The sequence below is a fragment of the Cygnus olor genome, chromosome 4 (genome assembly GCF_009769625.2).
Source record: "Cygnus olor isolate bCygOlo1 chromosome 4, bCygOlo1.pri.v2, whole genome shotgun sequence".
NCBI classification, from domain to species: Eukaryota; Metazoa; Chordata; class Aves; order Anseriformes; family Anatidae; genus Cygnus; species Cygnus olor.
In genome coordinates, this window is record NC_049172.1 from 68,760,126 (window position 1) to 68,781,355 (window position 21,230).

The 21,230-nt window shown below is 44.7% G+C and overlaps 1 protein-coding gene across 3 annotated transcripts in view; it reads left to right on the top strand.

Annotated features, from left to right (window-relative positions):
• MXD4 (MAX dimerization protein 4) overlaps positions 1–21,230 on the top strand; it is a 44,500-nt gene that overhangs the window by 12,302 nt on the left and 10,968 nt on the right. For all 3 annotated transcript variants that reach the window (XM_040556358.1, XM_040556356.1, XM_040556357.1), the window contains exon 4: positions 18,629–18,743. In XM_040556358.1, coding sequence (XP_040412292.1) covers positions 18,629–18,743 — 115 coding nt within the window. The remainder of the gene's footprint in view (positions 1–18,628; positions 18,744–21,230) is intronic.

Genomic DNA, 21,230 nt, shown 5'->3' on the forward strand with positions numbered 1-21,230 from the left:
GACAGCTATACCGAGGAATTCAGCTTTCCCAGTGTAAAAACAAGAACCCCTAGGGGACCGGAGCATCTTAAAACGACACGGCGTAATCTCGTTTCTTTGCATTCATTGAAACTAAGTCATGAAAAAGCGAGGTATGGCCCTCTCAAGATTGCACTGAGATCACCGCGGCATGAAGGCAGTGAGTCATTTGCCCTCTGCTCTTCGTGTTGGACTTGTCCCTGCAGCTCGTGCAGGACTGCAGGAGGAAGTGGCGCTTCCCTGCGTCCTTGCTTGTCCAAAGCAGGGGGAGTCCTGAACAGGAGCACTGGGGCTGACACTTCGGGCATCTCTGACAGAGCGATTCCACTCCTTTTGCCTGGCTGTGAGGAGCTCTGCATGGTCAAGATCTTGTCCTTCTGATGGCAAAGCCTTTGAAAACAGCTCACGAAACTGGATGGTTTTAAAGCACAGCTTTTCAGAGTTAGTGAGGAAATTAATAAAAAGCATCTGCTGTAGTGTTCCTCGAAATGGGCAGGCCACGTGTTGCTGTCCCCAAGCTGGCAACTTGTTTGGCTGGGTGAATGCGGTGAGGCTTGATCTGGATGGACAGTTATCTCCTGCCTCTGCCAAGCCGATTTTATTATAAACTGAGTTTTATTCAGTTTTTAATCAAGAAGGAGGGAAAGGGGTGGATCAGCAGTGGTAGGAATCATCCTGTGTGCATTCCTGAAGACAGTAAATCCCTGGGAGGCACTGGGAATGTAATGAAGAGGGTGCTGGTTCATGTCGCTGGGCAGACGGACACGGCGGTGCCCAGCACTGCAGCATCTTCACGGCAAGCACCTTCTAGTAGAAGAAAACAATCCTTCCTGAAATGGGTAATATAGCCTAATATATACGGTTTTCTATATACAGCCCAATATATATCGTTTTATGGTGCTGATCAGGGGGAGAGTGAAAGTGTGTTCCCACGCGTGCAGAAGGTAACGTGCTCCTGAGTTCTGTGTAGTGCTTTGGGCAGTCCTTAAACCCAAAATCTTGCCAGGCAAATGTTGTTATATTGCACCATCATGTGTATGAAGCAGATACCTGTATATAAATAGAGGGTTTGCTTAAATATCTGTATTTTGACGGAAGAATTATGACGTGCAGCATTAGCTGATAAATAAGAGTAGGTGCCTCTGAAGTTAAATTCTAATAGATCATCGGTTCTCATGAAAGGAGCGCGGATGAGCTTGCCGGGAGCACAATTACATTCACGATTACGTTACATTAATTTCCCCCATTAGGGTTATTTTGAGTTTGGAGAGTGCATAGAGAGTGGTCTCGAAATTCTGTCTGTGGTTCTTCGTGTTACTAAATGGCAGGGTTAATAAAAAGGGTGCAATCGCCAGTTGCTGATAAACTTGGAGGTTTTGATACAGAACTGAAAGGTCACTGAAATAATAGCATAGCAAAACAACACTTAGTGTTTATTTTTATTACAAGCTGCCTTTTCCAAATCGCAGATTGCCATCACAGCTGGTACCGTTGTGCAGCATAAAAGATACAACTGCATCGATCCATCCTGTTGCGAGGTTACGGTGCGGCTGCTGGCTCAGGAAATCCCCTGAGTGCCCGCTGGAGGCTGAGGACGCGAGGCTGCTTCCCCAGAAGGATCACCTGCTACGTGTCCTGTTGCTGGGCTGCCATCGTGAGCTTAATCCAGCCCGGCTGCTGGTGGTCCTGCTGCCTCCTGACGTGGCAGGGAAGGGAGAAGTTTGCTTTTTCAGCCGGTTCCTTGTCCTGATCCAGCTGCCTGTCGCAGGCACGCCCTGATGCCAGCTCAGGGAGGGTGGGATCGCTTCTGTGAGCGACGGGATTAATTTGCAGTACAGAACAGCACACTTCACTCCTTTGTCAGTTTAATGCTTCTCCTTAACATCCAGTTTTGGCTGCTGCTGCCCAGAGATTGCTGAACTGGATGGGTCTTGCTGACCTGGTACAGAAATCATTGTTGTAATGGGTCTGTAACCTCTGCTGCCATCGCTAGGACGCGTGCAGATTATACACAAACCATCCCCATACGTGGCTGCTACGTTAGTTTGGGCAACCACCTGGGCTTAGTAGCAGAACTTAACCTCCATACTGTTAATTTCCCACCAAGCCAAAGACTTTCTATGCCATCTGGTCGGTGTAAAGAGGTTTTCAGATGAATTGCAATAAAGATACCTTTGCAGGTAGTGTCTTAAGAGGCTGAATCGCCTTTGGGAGCGGGCAGGAGCCATGATTCAGGTACCTGCTCCCCTCCAGGCTGCTTCTGCCTCCTGGAGGATCCCACCTGCAGCAGTCAAGTGAATGAATGGTGTTGCCACAGCTGGCTCAAACCCTTTTTGCCTGAACTTTAACCTCAGGCTTCCAACTGAGGAGCAAAGCATGTGGTGGGGTTTGTGTCTTAAGTTGCTATAAGCAGGTTTTTTTTACTGGAGCTTGTTTAGCAAAGTCTTCAAAGAACCGGACCCACAGAACTGAAAAACTGAATCCTGTGGTTTTGTTGAGTTGTCCCATGTTTGAGTCTGATGAATCCATGGAATTAAAGGAATCAGAAGGTTTAGAGCTTCGCACTGTGGTGCTGTTCTTCCCTCACCTTCTCCCCGTCTCTCGGTATTCAGCAGATGTCAGGACCTGTGACTCGCCGTGCGCAACGTGCTGCAATAGCTATTGTAAATGCCTGTGCACTGAAGTATTGTCTTTTCGGGGCCCACAGCAACGTGACGTAGGTTACACACTCCCGACAAAAGAGCTTTCCCATGTAGACTGCCCTTCTGGAAGGGAGGAGTGCATTAAGCTGATGAAGCTTGGAAATCAGGCGGCTAAGGAAGTTATATTCCAGGTGTCAGACATACACACATCCTCGTGCTTTGGGCAAAGCTTTTATTCAGCAATGAAAAACGGACTAAAGTACTCTCTTGACCAAATTGTCCTGTCCTTTTTCCTGCTGAAGTAGGCTCTGCGCTACAGGGCCTATGTATGGGCTCGGGCTCCAAAATGCCTCGTGCTTCCTGGCCAGACAAGCAGCGAGCAGAAGGCAGATGGGCGAGAAACCAAGTGCGCGTGTTTTTTCCACTTGCGTTTGTTCATCCCTCTCTCTCCAAACATGAGCCCATTGTGTGTCTGCCTCTAATGGGCTGTGTGAGAGGTGGTTTACGTTCTCAGCATCTGCTAATTGACAGGACCAGTTCTTATCCACCATGGTATAGTGGTGGCTCTTGTACAGATCAGAGAGCGATGGGGCAGGCTTCCAGGTGCTTCAGGACTGTACAGACAACAGCTAGGTGCTTACACCCTGCAAAGAGGGGGAGAGAAGCCCGCCGGTGACTGCTCTGTTAACTGGAGGAGATTTGCTGAACCAGATATGGAAAAAAGTGTTTTTCCTTTTAAGCTTGCTTAGTTACAGCTGAGCAAGGAAACTGCAACTCGATTTATTTATTTATTTGCTTAAGGTATTCAGGCAGCTAATGGGCTTTAAGAAGCTGGCCTCTGGAGCTAGTCCTGCGTAACACGATGGGAATCCTCGACTGAATCCCAACCAGTCCTGTCTGTGGGAGCCCACAGGCGAACACTGGGAGCGCAGAAGCGGTGCCTACCACGGTGTGCAGAGGTCACAATGCACCCACAAGCCAGCAGCGTGGCTCGGCTGTTTAAGGCAAGATGAGCTCTGTGCTCAGGACTTGCCAAACTTCCAGGAGAGAGGGTTATTTTCTCCCAGGCACGTTCTGAGCACAATGTTTCTGGTGACCCAGCATCTCTGGTCAAGATAGACACTGAGGGAGCAACCTAGACTGCAGGAGGTGATGGTATTCTGTTTCTTGCTCCATCCCCTCCATGCTGTGTCGGCACCTCTAGCTCTATTTTAAATCCTTTCCACTGGATGCTTACACTGTTTTTGCACTGGGTATAATGTGGCCTGGTCCCAAATTCAGACGGTGCCTTCTGAATGGAACAATACGTGCTTTCCTCTTGCACCTTGTGCCGCCTTCCCTTCTCACTCTCTGCCAGCGTAACAGTCCGTGGCTTCGATATACTGCCTGGAATTCCTTCACAGGTCTATTAATTCCCACTCTATTTTTTCCTCGGTGCACATGGTGGGGTAGCGTAAGGCAGGCTGTTGGCCCAATTCTGCGCTCAGCTCAGGGGGATCAGCAGGAGCTGTGTGTGCCCGCATCCGAGCCTGGCCAGACCCCACAGCACTTTTGGATGGCTACAGAGCGTGCAGTTCTGGTTCTGGAAGCTCTAAGCATGAACTGGAAGCTCTAAGCTGGTGGATCATAAGCATAAAAAAGCATAATGCTCTTCCTTCACAGCAGTTGAATTTGGGCCTCTTTTTGAAAAACAAACAACCAAAACCACCAAAAGCCCCACACACGTGATCCAGACTTTCCTTGTCCTAAAAAGTGCAGTTCACAAGAGCGGGTAAGATTTTCCTTTTTTCGTCTCTTAAGGCTCTTCCTATTTTTGGAAGGAGAGGTTGTTTTGGGATTTCGTGGAGTGCTGTGTTCCGAGATAGGAGCCGTGTATGCCGAGCTGTGTGCGCGTCCCGTGAGGGTAGAGCGGAGTGGCAGGACTTGCCAAAGGTTGCGAGTGGCTAGTACGTCTCTTTAATCCTCGTTTATGTTACACAATTTCTTTTTCTACACAAATTAGCATAACTAATTACGTAGTGTAAGGAGATTGACACAGCTGATACAGGAGAGGTGTGGGTTTGGATGTACATGAGGTCATCTGTTGCAATGTTCCTAACTTTAATAACTCTTGTCACGGGCTACATGCCCTACATTAAGAAAACCTGGATTAGGTTTTAACTTAATGGTAAGAATGCAAAAGATTCAGGAGACAGAGGCTGCCTCTCAATGTACTGAAATGTCTCTAAAAGCCTGGAGAAGTATTTGTGAGTCCTGTCCTCCCAATAGGCATCCTGGGATTAATGCCTAACAAATCTATCTGCCTTTGTTTCGTGGCTGTTTCCATTTAGGTAACTAAATGAAGATACAAGCTGCTAAATAAGGGCCTGCCTGGCATGTAGTCGCTGTCAGAACTCAGCAGTTGCTATTAAAGTCGGGAGAACTGTCAGCGTTTGCAAATATCAGTGGCACAGACACTGTCCTACCTACCACGTTAGCTGGCGTTTACAAAACATGAAGGTAGCAAACCCTGTAATTCCCCTAAGAAAGCTGACTTAATCCCGATAGGTGAGTGCTGTCGTGTTGCCTGCTGAAATAAACACAGCGTGGGTGGAGCAAATAATTTCTCATAGGGAAATTTGGGAGCTGGTTGTGTATGTTTGGCTAGAAGCAGTTATTGGGTTTGGGTGCTCACAGGTATTCGAAATAGACTGGCAGGTGTCTCGGTTCCCATTGCCTGGATTTACATACTCCCATGGCAAGTGGGTCCAAACTTCAGGTTTTTCCTTTTATTGCCAGATAATTTCAGAACGCTGCGTTTAAGAAATCCAGGCTGAATTTTGTGGGGAAGGAGGAAGGAGGAAAGGGGAAGAGTTGTGAAAAGCTGTGCCATACCTTACCGTCTCAAAATGGATTGCTTTCATATTCTGCTCAACTGTCCCCTGTCTGGCACAGAGACAATCAGCTTTGTGCTGCTCAATGGAAAAGGAAATAGAACGGAAATTATATTATAAACAAGGCACTATCTGTGCTGTGGCAAGCTAAAGCTAAACTCTGAGGCAGGGCTGTCAGATAGCTGCAACCCTCCACTGTCCCATGACACCATTCTGGGCCACTGTTTTGGGGAAAAACACCATGTAAGTGTTGCTGAGCTTCTGGTTTGTTGTAGTCTTGGAACAGACCATGTTTAATTACAGCCAGTGTATTTAATTCTTCCCCTAAATTTGTTTATATATGCATCTACGTTCAGTCTTTTCTATCCACCTCTAATTACAAGGTGTCAGTGACAGAGTTTGAGGCGTACAGCGAGATGTTTGGGGATGTTTGTTATTATTTACTTCAGGGTGACTTCTTTTCTTCTTTTCCTTTGGTGTTTTCACTTGGGGCCTGAGCCTGTCTTGGGCTGGCTGGAACAGGCACCCTGCTGTCTCCGGCAGGGATGAGAAGGCACCCCAGGTTCCTCGCTGGAGGACATCTCGGAGATCTACAGCAGTAAAGGCAGCAGTACCCACCGGCTCCTTCCCCTAAAAGCAAATTAACTTTGCTCCTTCATGCGCAAGCATCCGCCATTTGCTACTCTAAGATGGCTGTGAAGCTTTGGTAGAGGCAGGTGCTGAGGAAGTATCAGCACAAGCAAAAACAGAAGTAAGAAACGCACTGAACACCCATTTCTGACGCTTAATTCACTTAATTTCTGAGTCAGACTTAACGCTTCCTACCTCTGAGAAGGAGAAAGTGATTGTCTGGGTGCCTAAATGGAGATATGGTTGCCTTAACTCTAAATAGGTTTTAAAAGCGCCGTCTGAATTGTTGTAGTTTCTTGTGGTGTCTCATGCCTTTGATGCCAGGCGGGGCTCCTGTGGCATTTGTCAGGCTAGAGATGGCCCTTAGGGTCACACTGGTCACTGGGTTTTTCCTTTTCATATGGATATAACAGACAGTAAAATGGCAACCACAGGTGTCCAGTGTTCCTGATGTTGTGGCATCACACTCTCCGTTTGACTTCAGGCAGGCAGAGGCCATCCAGTCACAGCTGTCTGCCATCCAAAGACCTCGCGCTCAGCGTGTGAAGGCAATGCGTGTTTTTAATTTAGTTAAAATAATTCAGCCTGACTTGCCTCTCCTTTAATTTGACATCATACAGTGGTGTAAAAAAAAATAATTCTTGAACACATTTGACATACGTATAAAATAACTAGGTCTTTAGGGAGGTTTAAAATGAGGCAGAAGGAGCTTGCTAGGCCTTGTGCTGTGCTCCTCTTGCTTAGCGCTGTGCTAAAGCTCAACTTTTCTAGGCTTCTCTAAGCACTGTCGTCCCCCCACCCCCGCGTTTTTTTTTTTTGAAGATCCTTCCTGTTGGCAACTGTCCTGAGACACGATGTTCTTGCTTAGCATTTTGATGTGGGGAAACAGTCTGATAATTAAAGCCGGTTTGAAGCCATGGGCTGATTTGTAAGCAGTGACTTGCGCTGGGGTGTTGTCGGCTGGTGACCGCGTAGCTTGTGCGGTGCCACGCTGCACCTTGCGCCTTCGTCCTGGTGGGTGAGGGATGTAAGTGCTCCCAGAGCTGCTGGTGGGGGTATCTGTCCTCTTAAACCACCTTTTGGCGAGCTGTTGATTTGTGGAAAATCACAGTTATCCCGTTCCCCTCCGCTTGTGCAAACCCCTGGTGATAACAGAGTTTTTCCTTATTTCAGTAAGCTCAGTTCTCTTCAACCTGTGCTCTGCAGTCCTCAAGAAATTCCTGACAAGAGCTCTGGGAAAGGTAGCAAAGGAAAGCATGCCTGTTGTAGGACTGCAAACCTGTGGCAGGAGGCTTGGATTTGCCGTGCAGGACAGAATATTGTGTTCCACTGCTCGCAAAGACCAGGGCAGCATTGCTCCCGTGTGCAGGATGGAGAGTCGTGATCCACTTTTGGGGTTTCAGAGGGACTGTGTGTAAGTACGTGTGTATCTTGTGTAACTTCAAGTGGGAATTAAAACCGCTTGATACCAGAGCGGTCTGATCTTGCAGTGACACTTTGCTTATCTAATTTGGTCTATCGCTGTTCTGAGGTAACAGACAAACTTCAGATCCGAAGTCTCCCTGTAGTGTAGTGTAAGAAACTTGAGTGCCAGTAAGACAGATGGATTTGAGAGGTCTAATTTAGGAGGACTACTAAGTTGCAATGTGTGCATTATAATGTGTGAAACAAACAAGTATAAGGCTGGCTGAAAAAAACTATTTAATAAATTTAATGAAAACAAGGCTGATTTTTTTTGTAGACTGTATTTTCAAGTATGTACAAATGTATTGCCGTCACTTGTGTGTTTCCCCACAAGGCACTGTTGTTCATCTGCCTGTATTACGCAGATGTGGCACATGTGATGCTAAGCCCGTTGCACTATGCGATACCTCTTGCTACTGCTCACAAGCATCTGAGAGGTAAATGTTAAAAGATAATCAGCAGATACCAGGGCTAAAACCAGAAGACATTAGAAACAAATTCCTTTTTTGTAGGTGTAAGAATTATTCACACTTGTTTGACATTGACTTTGAAGGTTTAAAATACAGAAAACTGTTCTCTATGGGTGAGCACAACCTTGAAGGCTACAGTACTAGGTTAGAATCTCTTTTTTTTTAAACTGAGGAAAAAAATCCATACAAGGGTGAAAACTTACTGCAGATGATTTCAGCAGTTACCGTAATGTTTGGTTTCTGTTGCCTCAGATTCTTGCAAGGTCAGAGATTTCATTGCCTCTGGTCAGAGGATGGGGAAATCCTTTACGTGTAGCTTTGAGGTGGTAACCATCCAGGGAAGGCAAATGGCATCCAGCTGCCATTGTTTGCTTGGGATGCTTTTGGGAATCCCTGTATATCCCTTGTAAATTCCTATTGACGTTTTCCGAGAAGCACATCTCGAATTTCTGCATGTTTCTGTTACTTATCTCGGAGACCTGAGACAATGAAGGGCTGTTAAACCTTCCGTGGCTGCTGTTCAAAACAGAGCAGCTTACGACAGTGGGCTGAAGCTTGGGGGAACTGGTGAAAGCCAAGCCTGACTGCAGGGAGGAGGAGCACTGGAAAAACACGGGACGAGACGAGAGTGGTCAGATGTCAGTCCTGAGGCTGTGGTTCACCAGCAGCTAAAACTGGTACCAGTCAGAGTTGCTGGTGTTCCTTGCTCGCACCGTGCTGCCTTGCACGTGGCGTACTCCCCTGCCAGCCCGCCGTGAAGAAAACAGGCCGGTGGGAAACCCAGCGCTGCGCTTTGGTTTTGTCCTCTTGTGGGGTCAGTCTGCAGGCAGTTCGGGCACTGGGGTGTGTGTGAGGTGGGATGGCGCCGGCAGGGGGACACACCAATGTCACGTCTCACACGCCTCCATGACAGCTCCTGCGCGCGTCACTGCGGCAGGAGGAGTGCTTGAGTGGGAGAAGATTGAGGAGTTTGATGGTAACAGGCACTAGATGTACTGCAGGGCTTTTTATTTCTTCTGCTGGCCAAAGTAAAGTGTGACTCCGGGACGTTTCATGCTCTGCTGCTGCTGTGGGAGACGCTCCTGAAGGGACGGCCTGAGTCCAGGGACACCCAGGGCCTTGCAAGGGGCAAGCTTGGCTGCTGAGGTGAGCATCGGTCCTGGTGCTTCAGGTCCCGTTTCTGGCACCCGCTGGTGGACAAAAAGCAGTGGACGGGCCGCAGAGAAGGGGCCATGCTGGGGCCTGGTGAGGCAGAGGAGAGCTTTGGGGTGGGAGATGCCAGCCACCAGCTGCTGAGGCTCAGGTTGGGCCTCACACCAGTGCTGCCCAGGTTGCTGCTTTACACGGTTGTTCCAGCCCGAAGTGAGCCCCAGGAGCTCCTGTTGTTTTTCCAACCTTGCTCCTGTCTTATTGGGGTACTCTGGCCTCCACAGCACACCCTCCAGTGGCAACCTCCAGTGCAAGAGCATTGAAAGCTGCTTGTAGGTTTCCTGAGAGATGAAGAAATATCGATGTCACCCGGTGCTCCTACTGCTGTACCCAGCAGGGAGTTTCTGGGGGGACAGGGAAAGGAGGAAGAAGAGAAGAGGACAACTTGGGCACCAAGATTTCTTTCTCTCTGTCAGCAGTCAAGAACCTCCGAGTATAAACCAGTATCCACCTGTCCCCAGCTAGCTTTCTGCACGCTGCTTAGCGGGCCAAATATTTATACCTTTGCGGTATTGCAGATATTTCCTTTAAATTACACTTGCTAGAAGATGTAAGAATAGGTCTGGTACTTGCATATATTCTAAAAAGTGAACAATCTGCAGCTTTTTGAAGGTAAAAAGCAAAGTTAAAAGTGTGTAGTCTTGGCTCAGCAAGCGGGCCAAAGTGACACTCAGTGAAAGTAAATAAAAGGCAGTATGAATGCTTCAGAGTGATAAAATGCAGAAAACATGGAAATGGCAAGCTTTGTCAGGGGCAACAGACATTTTCTTCTGTCCCCGGTAGTGCAAGAGTTAGGACCATCACCACTCACTTCTAACAGGTGTTCACATGAAAACTTGTGGATGACCAAGTTCACAGCAATGTTGGTTCTTTCAAAGGTAATGATTTTAAGGTACACTTGCAGCCGTTGCCTTTGTAGGCAAGTGAAGTACCTGAAGGCCACCAACTACCTGGCTGCTAGAGCTATCTGGTGAGTTTCAGTGTAGAGAAACAGATGCACAAAAATATTTGGGACTCTGAAAATCTGTGTAGAGTGTGAAACTCATAGAAAATGCTGAAGTAAACAAGGCAGGGTGTTGCATTTAATCCACTAACAGTCACTTTGATTAGGCAACTCAGAGCTTTTTGCATCTGTTTGTTTCCCCAGTACCTTCCCGTGCTTCACTGTTGAATGTAGTTTCAGAGGCCTGTGTGAGGTATTGGACAAAGAGAAAAAAATACATATATTTGGAACAAACCTTCTACGAATCTTCACCTGCAGCACAAATTTCAGCATTTTGTTCTTAATTCAATAAAAGAAAAGTGCATCCATTACAGGCCACTGATGTTTGGTTTATTTTTTCCTTGTATAATAAGAACCAAAGAAGTTTGCTGTAAGGACACCGCTGAATTTTCTGGTTTTGACTCTGAGGCACTGAGCTGTGAGCAGATATTTCACACGTCTCGAAGCAATCAGAATGTCCAAGTGCAGCACACTGGGTGCCTTGCCATGGTACAGTGCTTTAATACTAAGAGGTTTTCTTTCCTTTTCACTCAAGTAAATTTGTTGAAGTAGCTTGTGCTGCTTGAATATGACCCTCTTTTGAAAAAAGGAATATATGTTAGAGGTATCCTTTTGTAGAGTAAAAAAAAAATTATTCAAACTGTCTCTGACTGAAATAAATATGGAAAAGACAGGATTTTATTCTTCAGTGGAGGGTTGTTATCTTCCACTGTATTTGATCTCTTTCTGAAGATACTGAAAATGCTGTAAAGACCATTAATAAACAGGTTTACTTAGAACAATTTTTTTCTATGATTTTCTATTATTTCTTATGATTTAAGTTTTAGGTATAATCTCTCGAAATACCTTTGTGAACACATGTCCTTTAACTGGTACAGGATTATCTTTGGTAGCTTACAAAAAGTATTGTAGATCTGTAAATATATCATTCCTGACACATACTTCAGGAAAAGTATTAGCTTAAGGAGGAGTAAGGCATGTATCTGGGAATACTGACTTAGACTAAGCAGAGCAGAGAATATAATTACTTGTGTACCTATATTGTATGTATGGCCACGATACCGTGAATATAGAAAACGACGTGAGAACATTTCATTTACGGTACCATTAAAGCCATTTGCAGCAAAATTTTGTCACCGCTCAAGTGTGATTGTGCATAAAATGAAAAGAGCTGAAGCTCTGAAGAGATCCTGACTTCTTGTGGCGGGCTCCAGTACAAAGGAGCTGGCACTGGGGTCAGCGTGCAGGCAGATCGTCTGTATAATTTTACCTTCATGTCAGGTGAACGCTGAAGTTTAATGCTGGTCTCCATATTTAAAAAACAAGTGATGATAAAAATATGAATAATAATTCTGTCTGTATTCATCATGACCAATAAGAGTTGCGAAAGATCCTGATTTGCTGATTCTCTATGACTAAAACTTTACTACTCCCCATACACAGGTGCTGGGTTTTCGTAAATAAAACTGTGAAGAGTCTTCCTGTAAAAACGCAAGCATCATACGACTGCAGTTAGCTCACTTCTGTATTTTATGCTGAATTTCATGTCTGGTATGGAGATAAAACCACCATTCTTTAGGGAGAAAACACAACAGATTATGGCAGGGGTCTCTGACCTGGAGCTGTGGGCTCAGCCCAAACCCTTTTGGTTCACAGAGCACCTGGAGAACATTTGGCTCCAGAAGTGAATTTTTGGTGCAGAGGTTCTTCTCTGACTTTATCCTAGGTACGTTATTAATCCAGATTACATAGTCATTATGCAACAATGAAAGATTTAGTAACTGCTCTATATTTAAACCTGTGTATATTAACTTCATTGTACAGCACCAGGAGCAGGATAGGTTTAAATGTGGAAAAAAATGCGAAACACGAGAGGAGGAATTTGAAATGCTTCGGTAACTCTGTCCAGTTTGTAATAATATTGCTAATTCTAGATTCATTTCAAAATTTTTGCTCCCATTACCTGTAATAGGTTTATGTTCTTTGAAGTGTGTGCGTGGGGAGGGTGCTTGTATTAAAAACTCAGGGGGCTTTACTTGTGGGGTAGGACAGAACTTATCCTACGATAGGGTCTGAGGCTGTCTGGTTTTTGGATTTAAGTGGTTAAAGTACAGAAATTATGAATTTTTAATTTTTGCATTATTTCAAATGTAGCTCTTGTTCTCACTAGTGCAGCTTTTAATGATTGCATTTTCAATGTCATTTGAATGTTTGATGTACTGTGTCCTTTTCTTTGCAGAACATCACCAAGCAGGTATATTTAGCAGTTGATTTGAGAGTATGTCAACCCCCTGTATACACAGCTTAGTTTAGTAGACTAAATTTGGGACATCTGAAATACAGACACATGTTCAGCCGTGCAAGCATTTTTAGCATTGAAAACATCTTGCAGAAAGCACAACTTGGGCCTTCTTGTGAGGCAAGTGTTGTTTCATGCCCATACATGCCTCAGTAGTACACGATGGTTGGGCTGAGGGTGTTGAAACAAAGTGGAGTGGACAGTGCCCTGTCTAGCTCAGGGAAACTGAGTATGTGCAGTATGGGAATATGGACGTTTAGCTGTTTCTTGCCCATTTGCCAGCCTTTCAGATCCTTGCTGCCCAACAGCTGGAGATGGTGCAGCTCTAAGCCACCTCCCAGTATGGCCAAGACAGCTCCGTGCCGTGACTGGGCAATCCCCTGGTAGGGGTGAGAGGGTGTGGAGCAGATAAGGCAGTTCCAGGACCTCCCATGGGACAGCAAACTTTGCTGATAGAGTTGGGCCTTCCCTTTTACAGCCAGTGTTGAGTCAACAAGAGAATGAGTACGTGTGAGAGAGTCACTCTTCTAGCCTGGGGAGGAGGGGGACTGAGACCTTGAGGATACACCAGGTGGACATGTCAGGAATTCGACCTGTATCTGTTGAATTTTATGCTCTTGCCCATGCTTGTTGAGAAATCATGCATGAGCATTGCCATTTGGATGCTTTCTGCAAGTGATGTCTGGCCCTCGCAGCGCAATGTCAAGAGCAGGAACTGCTGTTTATGTCTTCGGGTGCAGCTCAGAGAACATGCCTGCCCTGTGCTCTCTGTCATAAACACGTGGAAGGCTGTCAGCAACTTTGTCCACGGGGGTTTCCCCAGCCAAGGCAGCGGGATCGACAAGCACACCTTCCCAGCGCTATTGCCACCGTCCCGCACGGACGTGACAGGATTTTTCAGTGTCACCCTGTAAGCTGTCACAAGCGTCCGTGGCCATTTAATTTTGCTTAGGCCTGGCTGAGGCATGCCACACTGAGGAAAAAGCAGCTTGTTTGGGACATGTATTTGCCAAAGGAAAGCTTTGCTTTTCCAGTTGGCTTTGTGTAGATCGGTGGGTTGAACAGCAGGCCCCAGATAGGGGCTCTAGATTTGTACTTGCATGGTTTAGGAAACATACCTTTGTTTCTTCATTGCCATCAGAGAAATGTGCAGCTGCAGCTATCTGCTTTTTGACTGTCTGTAGGCTGTTTCTGTCACTGTGCTATGTAAAAAAGCTATGGAGAGCCCATGTGGAAAGACTATAGGTGGCTCAGGTCACTCAACAAGCCTACAGCACTGTATTGGGTTGGATTGGTACGGTTCTAAGTGCACCATTTTTGTTTGTGGGGCCAATTTTTTGAGTCAAACACTACATCTTTACAAGCACTCTGATTTGTACGATCACCGAAATGTCGATTGGAGGGACCTGTGGTTTTGTCTAGGTGAATCTTGGAAAAACCTCCGAGGACAGCATTTCTGCAGCCTTTCTGGGCAACCCATTCTAGTTGTGCACCACCGCCCTTGTAAAAAATTTGTTTTTTAATGACCATCCTGAAACTCCCAATTCACAACCATTGCTTCTTATTATATTATTTGGCCTTACTGAAGAGTATTTTGTTCCCGTTGCAACCACCCATCAAGTAGTTGTAGGAAGTTCTTGGAATTGTTGCAGTTTTCTTGGAATTAAGATTATCCAGTGTGAACAATAGGCTTTTTTGTTTCGTTTTCCCCCCCTATGTAGTGTAGTATTCTATTTCTTGCTGTGTTAAAACACATTTGCACCCGGGATTTCGCACATATGGAGAAGCTTTTTGACTATTACTTCACATGCATTTACTGCAATTTTGAAAATGGTTCGAGTCAAAGATCTTAATTTGCTTTTGCGTGGCAGCCTGTCTGGGAGATGTGGTGAACTGAGCGGCCAGCGTTTCTCCTGCCTTTTCATGGTTGAGCACTAGAGTGGAGTCTCTGTGGACTGCAGTGAGTGGTCTTCAGACGAACCTCTGGTGGATGTGCCCGTGTGGGGAAGCTGCCAGCACCGCTGGGTTTCTGCTTTGTCCTGTGGTGGGTGGCGGAGCGCCCTGAGGCAGGCCTCAGCTTCCCAGCTGGGCGCCCGCGGGTGACGAAGCAGAAGAGGGAATGGCCTCAAGTTGTGCCAGGGGAGGTTCAGGTTGGAAATTCTGAGACGTTTCTTCTCAGAAAGAGTGGCCAGGCATTGGAATGGGTTATCCAGGGAGGTGAGGAGTCACCGTCCCCGGGGGTGTTCAAGGAAAGGTTGGACGTGGTGCTTGGGGACATGGTTTAGTGGGTGACCCTGGTGGTAGGGGGGTGGTTGGACCAGATGATCTTGGAGGGCTTTTCCAACCTTAATGATTCTGTGATAGGTTGGATATGATGCTTAGGGACATGGTTTAGTGGGTGACATTGGTAGTAGGGGGACGGTTGGACCAGACGTTCCTGGAGGTCTTTTCCAAAATTAATGATTCTGTGGTTCTAAGAGGCCTGATGCGCAGCTCCTCTGACCCACACCTTGTGGTGTGGCAGGGTTTGTCCTGCTGTCCGTTCGGAAGTGCTGACCAGTAGTGCCCAGTCAAAACCAGTTCAGAGGAGTCCCAGTTGGCAGACGTTGCCGTAGCTGTCAGCAAGCGACTTCATCATTTATGTGGAAGTGGTGGACCACCCGGTGTGGCTGCTCCTGTGGAGCATTGACCAAATCTGTGGGGTTAGTAACTCGTTTTTATTAAGCATTTGAAGAGCTATAATGTAGATTCATGGGACCACGTTGTGAGCTCATGCACAGGGAAGATGCGGAAGCCTTGAACATCCGAGACCCCTGTGTCTACTGGCAAAAAGCAGACGTAGCCAGTCTGAGACGGGTCCCTCTGGTGTTGGCTCACCTGCTCCAGCTCGGCACCTCGCTCCTGCTGCGTGGCTCAAGGATGCAGATTTGGGGCGGCTGTTTATAGATCCTTACCTTGGATAAATTCAGGAGCAGCGACAAGGGGGATATTTCTGTGCATCCGCACAAGGTGGGGAAAGCGCACACTTTTATAGGCACTGTTTTACTGGCCTGACATCACACGTGGTGTGGGCGATCGTGTCGGGTTTTGAAGCTGGAGCAGAGTGTAATTAGTGCACTTGAACCGCATCTCATGCAGGGAGACCGTTCCCCTGTCCCTCTGGGACCGGGCGGCTTATTTTCTAGGTGGAGTACGTGGCGTGATCTGCGAAACACAAAGCAGCTCAGGCTGTGATTACCTCTGTGGCTGCCTTCTGGGTGGTTCCCCTCGGCCGAGGAGAGAGAGCAGTCGGTTCCCTGCAGTAAAAGAGGGAAGTTAGTGCTGGCAGATCCTGTACGTGACAGCTTACCTGCCGTGAAGTTTGGGTCCCTTGCTGCTGATGGTGTGATCTGTTACCATAACACGCCTGAAATGTTTTCTGGCATTCTTACAGTTTTTTTTCTATGATGTGTAAACTGGAAAACATGGGGATATTTACTCTAGTAATTGTGATGGGCTGGTTTTTTTTTTGTTACTTCCCTAATCCATGCCATTGATTATGCTTTTGTGCTATGATGTATGAATTAGCCACATAAACATGCCTATACTTATGTAAAGATCTACTTGCTTATGCTTTAAAATCTTTCATGGTTTCATAGGTGCTGAGTGAATAAATGAAAGAAAAAATCCCCTACCAAAAAAAAAAAAAGTGAAGTTAGAATAGGTCTTCTAGCAGATGTGCTTATTACATTTAGTGCTGACGGTTGCTAGTGCTGAAAATGCTTTAGAGCATTCTTTTTTTTTTTTAATATTTAGCTCTTTTTAATTCTTCTCATTGGTTGTTTAAAATATTCTTATTAGCTTCGGTCACATGCGCTTCATAGCAGTTCTGTGAAGTCCTGCTTTACCTGGTTTGCATATAACATAAAAAGAATGAGTGCTTTAAAAAGGCACGTGGCATTGCCCACTGATCGTGGTAATCTCTCTGTTAATTTCCCAGCTGATGGTAATGAAGTGCACTAAAACCTGATTTTGTCCCTGTGGCAAGCAGACTTTCTTCAAATAGCAACAGAGGCTGAAAAGTTCAGTGTGCAGTCGGGCTCCATTAACGTTTTTCAGGATTAATACCAAGTAGATCTCAGATTAACAATTCTGTATGTTCATTATAATACTTCTAACTACTGCGAGCACATTGATAGTTCCATTTCCATGTACTTAACTCTCTCTTTACTGCTTGGATGCTATTCTTGTCCTCTTCCTTGCCACGTCCTCCTTTATCTTCAGTCCCTACTTCTGTCAGCTGTCTAAATAGAGTTGCATCCAAGTTGTGCTGAGTGACGCAGATGGCTGCATGCGTGTTCAGAGGCCATTTAAAAAACCAAAAGATTGATTGAATTTAGTGCCTGAAGAAAGTTTTTTATTTAAAACACGAAAAAGCCAGGTAGTTGGTAGAGGCTATAGACACAGAAAGAAAAATTCACCTCTGTTTTCAGTACAGATACCAGTAGTCCCTAATTGGGGTACTTTTTCTTTTGGACCTATTTTAAAGGTCAGTGTCTGAGTTTAAATCAGCAGTTACAGGGGTGCTCTGCGGTCTGGTGGGGTTACTTCCATGGGTATTTACCCCAGTCCATGTTGCTGTTGGTTAAATAAAAGCTTTTATATTGCTAAATTTAGAGCTTTGAATTTAAAAACAAACCCCAGGCCTAAACAAAGAATGTGTCATTACTTTTCTCTTGAGAATCACATTTTTACCAATAATCTTTTTCTCCTGAATGGCTTGAATAAAGAATTAATAATTTCATAGAAATGCTCTTTGAATTCCCACCTAATACACTGCTGATTTATAGGTAACCAAAACTAAATGTGTAGTCATTACAGTACTGAATTTTAATTAGCTTTTTTGCTTTGTTTTATTTTTTCCCCCATTTATTCTCAGGTTGTCTTGATATCGCACTAATCATTCCAATTACAGGTGTAATTTGTCATCAGTGTATATTAAATCCTCTTAAGTGGCACTTCAGACGCTGATGCTGAATGCTTCTTCTGAACTGAGTGTTCAAAAGACAGTTCAGTCTTGACCAGGAGCGTTCAATTTCCTGCAGTTTGTTTTGCTTCCTTCATGCATACAGCATATAGCAGATTTGAGAAAGATAATTATTCATGTCACACTTGTGATCCGCTTTGCTTACTGTGACTGCTTTGTGGGGGATGTAGGCATGCTCCAGATCATCGCTTTGTTCAATCTGTAACAGACTGGCAGAAAGAAAATATTACAGATGTTGCTCATGTAAGCGCTTCTGCATCTATTTCTATCTCATTGTAAAACTGAAAGGTAATTTCGTCAGGATTCCTGTTCAGGATTATGCACGAAAAACAGGAGGGATTTTCTGTTGGTTTTAACTGTAGAAATACACTCACACAATGTTATTTTTTTCACTCCTGCTTTGTTTTGGATAGTTGAAGTAAGGTTGCACAGAAAAGCAAGAAATTAAGAAATACAAAGAAGTTCAAAGAAATTTAAAACAAACAAACAAACAACAAAATGCTTGGAAATGGAGTGTCTATAGAAATGCCACCTTCTTGATCCACACTTTGCTGATGGGTTTGGTGTTGTTAATACAGGAGAGAGGTTGCTGAGAGCAGTAGTAGTACCACTTGCAAAGCAGAAGCAGGACCCAGTGTGGCCGGAGCTGGTTTCTCCCTGAAGTCCGTGTTTTTCTTCTTTATTCAACCTCGAAGTCAGTGTGCAGCTTTGGTTGAATTACTCGGAGTGTACTTCCCCTTCCTTAAGTTGGGAATAGCCAGGCTGAGCAAACTGCTTTGAAATATAGGTATGAAAATACTGCATAAATGTGCCAAGTAGCATTACTACATTTCAAGTGACCTTTTGCTCTGAAACTTTGCCAAAGGGAGGGGAGAGGAAGCCACTGTTGAATCGAGCTCTGCAGAGAGATCCTGCAAACAGATGGTGTTTGCATATAGGATGTGCTATTCGAGTGCAACTGTACTACAACGCTCTTCATTTTTAATAATTGCAGGCGGGCTAAGCTCCGGCTATATTTGGAACAGCTAAAACAGCTTGTGCCTCTCGGGCCGGACAGCACCAGGCACACCACCCTCAGCCTGTTGAAAAGAGCTAAGATGCATATCAAGGTAAAAACATTCATCTGTATTTTATTTTATTTTTCCATTTTTAAGGCAGAATCTTCCAGAATGTGTATCCATAGAGAGGAAGTTAATTTTCACACAAAATCCATACCCATATGTCTCGTCTTCTGGATATATTCATCCTTATTAGATGCAGGGATTTCACTCAGAGTGTCAAGTTTTGGTGTGTTTTGCAATTTACCCGGCAGTTTCAGATACATGAGATGGTGATTTTGTGGTTTCTGCTTAGTTTACATTGTATTAAAAATATATATGTATCAAGGCTCTTCTTTGATTAATGTATACATTTTTTAAGGGCCGAGCAAAGTAGCATTGTACTGCACTAATTTCAGTGTAAAAATACTAATAACTAGTAATGAAATAACAAATTAAGTCAAAAGGTTTGTAGCCACTAGTAAGTCTTGTCCTCATCCTGTACCCCGATGACCAGATCCTGGAGCATTTGACAGTCATTTAAAAGAAACCAAAAATAAATGTAATCTCCTGTTAGTTGCCACTCCCCTTGCATATTTGTGTGTGTAAGATCTGGGCCACAAGTTGAAAACAAAACCAAAACCTCACCTGTGCGTCAGCAGCAGTACAGGCCATATATTTGCACAGGTAAACAAAGGAAGATCCTCCCCAGGATCTTCATCTTCATCTTCAGGAATTCCTAAGACACTCTAGTTTCACTCTCGTAGCTTTCAGGGGAATCGGGCTACGTGCAAATATAAAACAAGTATTTAAATGTAAAAAGTTAAAGAGTATAGATTGCTGCTGCTGTGTCCAGGACTGTAATTATTCATCTGGCATTTCTTCAGTGTTAGAGGGGAAAAGGTAGGAAAGTGAAAAGTGTCAAAGAGGTCAAACGCTGCCAGTAATCTGGGAATATTTCTGAAAACAGCCTGCTGTTGTACAGCATTAAGATGCAGTGCAATTGCATAAATGGGTGTAATTCGTAGGAAGTATTGAAGATGAATTTAAACAAATCCATGGTTGTGAACAAGGTTACTGAGCTACCTCTTCAGCTCTTGTAAGCACACTTACTCCAGCTGAGCAACCCCTGGTTTTACCATTTGAGATTTCGGCCTCTTGTTTATAATTCAGGCTAACATGCATGAAAGGCACTGCGTGTGGTTTTTGTCTTGGGCTACCCCCCTATCTTGAGTTTATGCATACAAACTGAAAATCTGTTTTTACAAGTGGCAAGTGTGAGAGATTAGCCATGTAGTTACCCTTTCAGCTGCTGATTAAAAAAAAAAAAAAAGCTAGGAGCACATGGTTTCAAAGTCCATCATGCACAGTACCAAGTACTCATTCTCTGAAAAGTGAAACTGAAGTTTAGTTTTCTTTTTGAAATTTTAACCGAACTTATCCTGCCTGGCCTGCCCCTTAATTGTTCCTCTTCATCAGGTCTACAGGCTTTGAAGACAGCTATCTCCCTGCTGCACTGCCAGAGCGTGCCAGTGCCCCTCTGTCATTTCTAATACAAAAATCTAATACAATAATTAGTTTTGAACACTCACTCACTCACCGAAACTTGCCCTGAAAAATTGGACAGTTTTGAGACAGTTTTGAGTCTCCTGGATACGAATCACTGAGTTCATTCCCAAAATAGTTGTTAGAGTTTGGGACTGCAGCCAGGAAAATACAGGAAAAGGAAATCTGATCAATTGGGCACATTTGGTTTGCTGTGTACATGGATGTACCAGCCCATTTTCTTATTCTAACATTGTGTTCCTATGTGTGATGTCTATCTGAGTAGTGTGTGGCCTTACAGCCTACAGAAGTTAGTTTTCAAGTCAGCAGGGAAGCTGTCTCGTTGAATAATGGGAATTAGGTTTTCAAAGATAAATGCATTTGCTTTCAGGTTTGCATTGGAACAGCAGAATCTTTGTGGTCATTTGGCTTGTGGTTTGCTGTATGCTGTCCCACGCCACCCTTCTCTAGAAAACCAAGCGTAGGTTCATTCAGATGGTAGGGAAGAATCATCATCAGAAGCAGTGTTCGCTCCCAGTACGTCTCCTAAATCTTACGGGCATGTAAACACAGCTCAAAGAGAAATTCGGTCTTTCTTGTATGTGCTTTTGCTGCTAGAACCTGTAATTTATTTAATCATTTAGATGAAAAAAAAGGGCTTTTTCTCTTTTTTGGTTTCGATTTGTTTGTAGTTCCTGCTTTTGATCCCATTGTACTCATTGTATTTTCTTCCCTAGTTATGTAGACAATTTTTGAAAATGGCTGTCAGTGCAAATTCATTGCAAAAGTGTTCAGCTGAAATCTTAAAATATAATGTTTCTGTACTACATTTGTACCAACAGTGCAGCACATTTTACAGGGTGTGAGGTATTCTTTTTATTTCCAAATACCTTCTTTTATTCAAGCAACAGGGGAGATCTTAGGCAGAGCTGTGAAAGGATACTTTCACAGGCTGTTTGCTGAGAAGTATTGGATTAATAGCACTGATTTGGTAGGAGGTTATGATAGAATTAT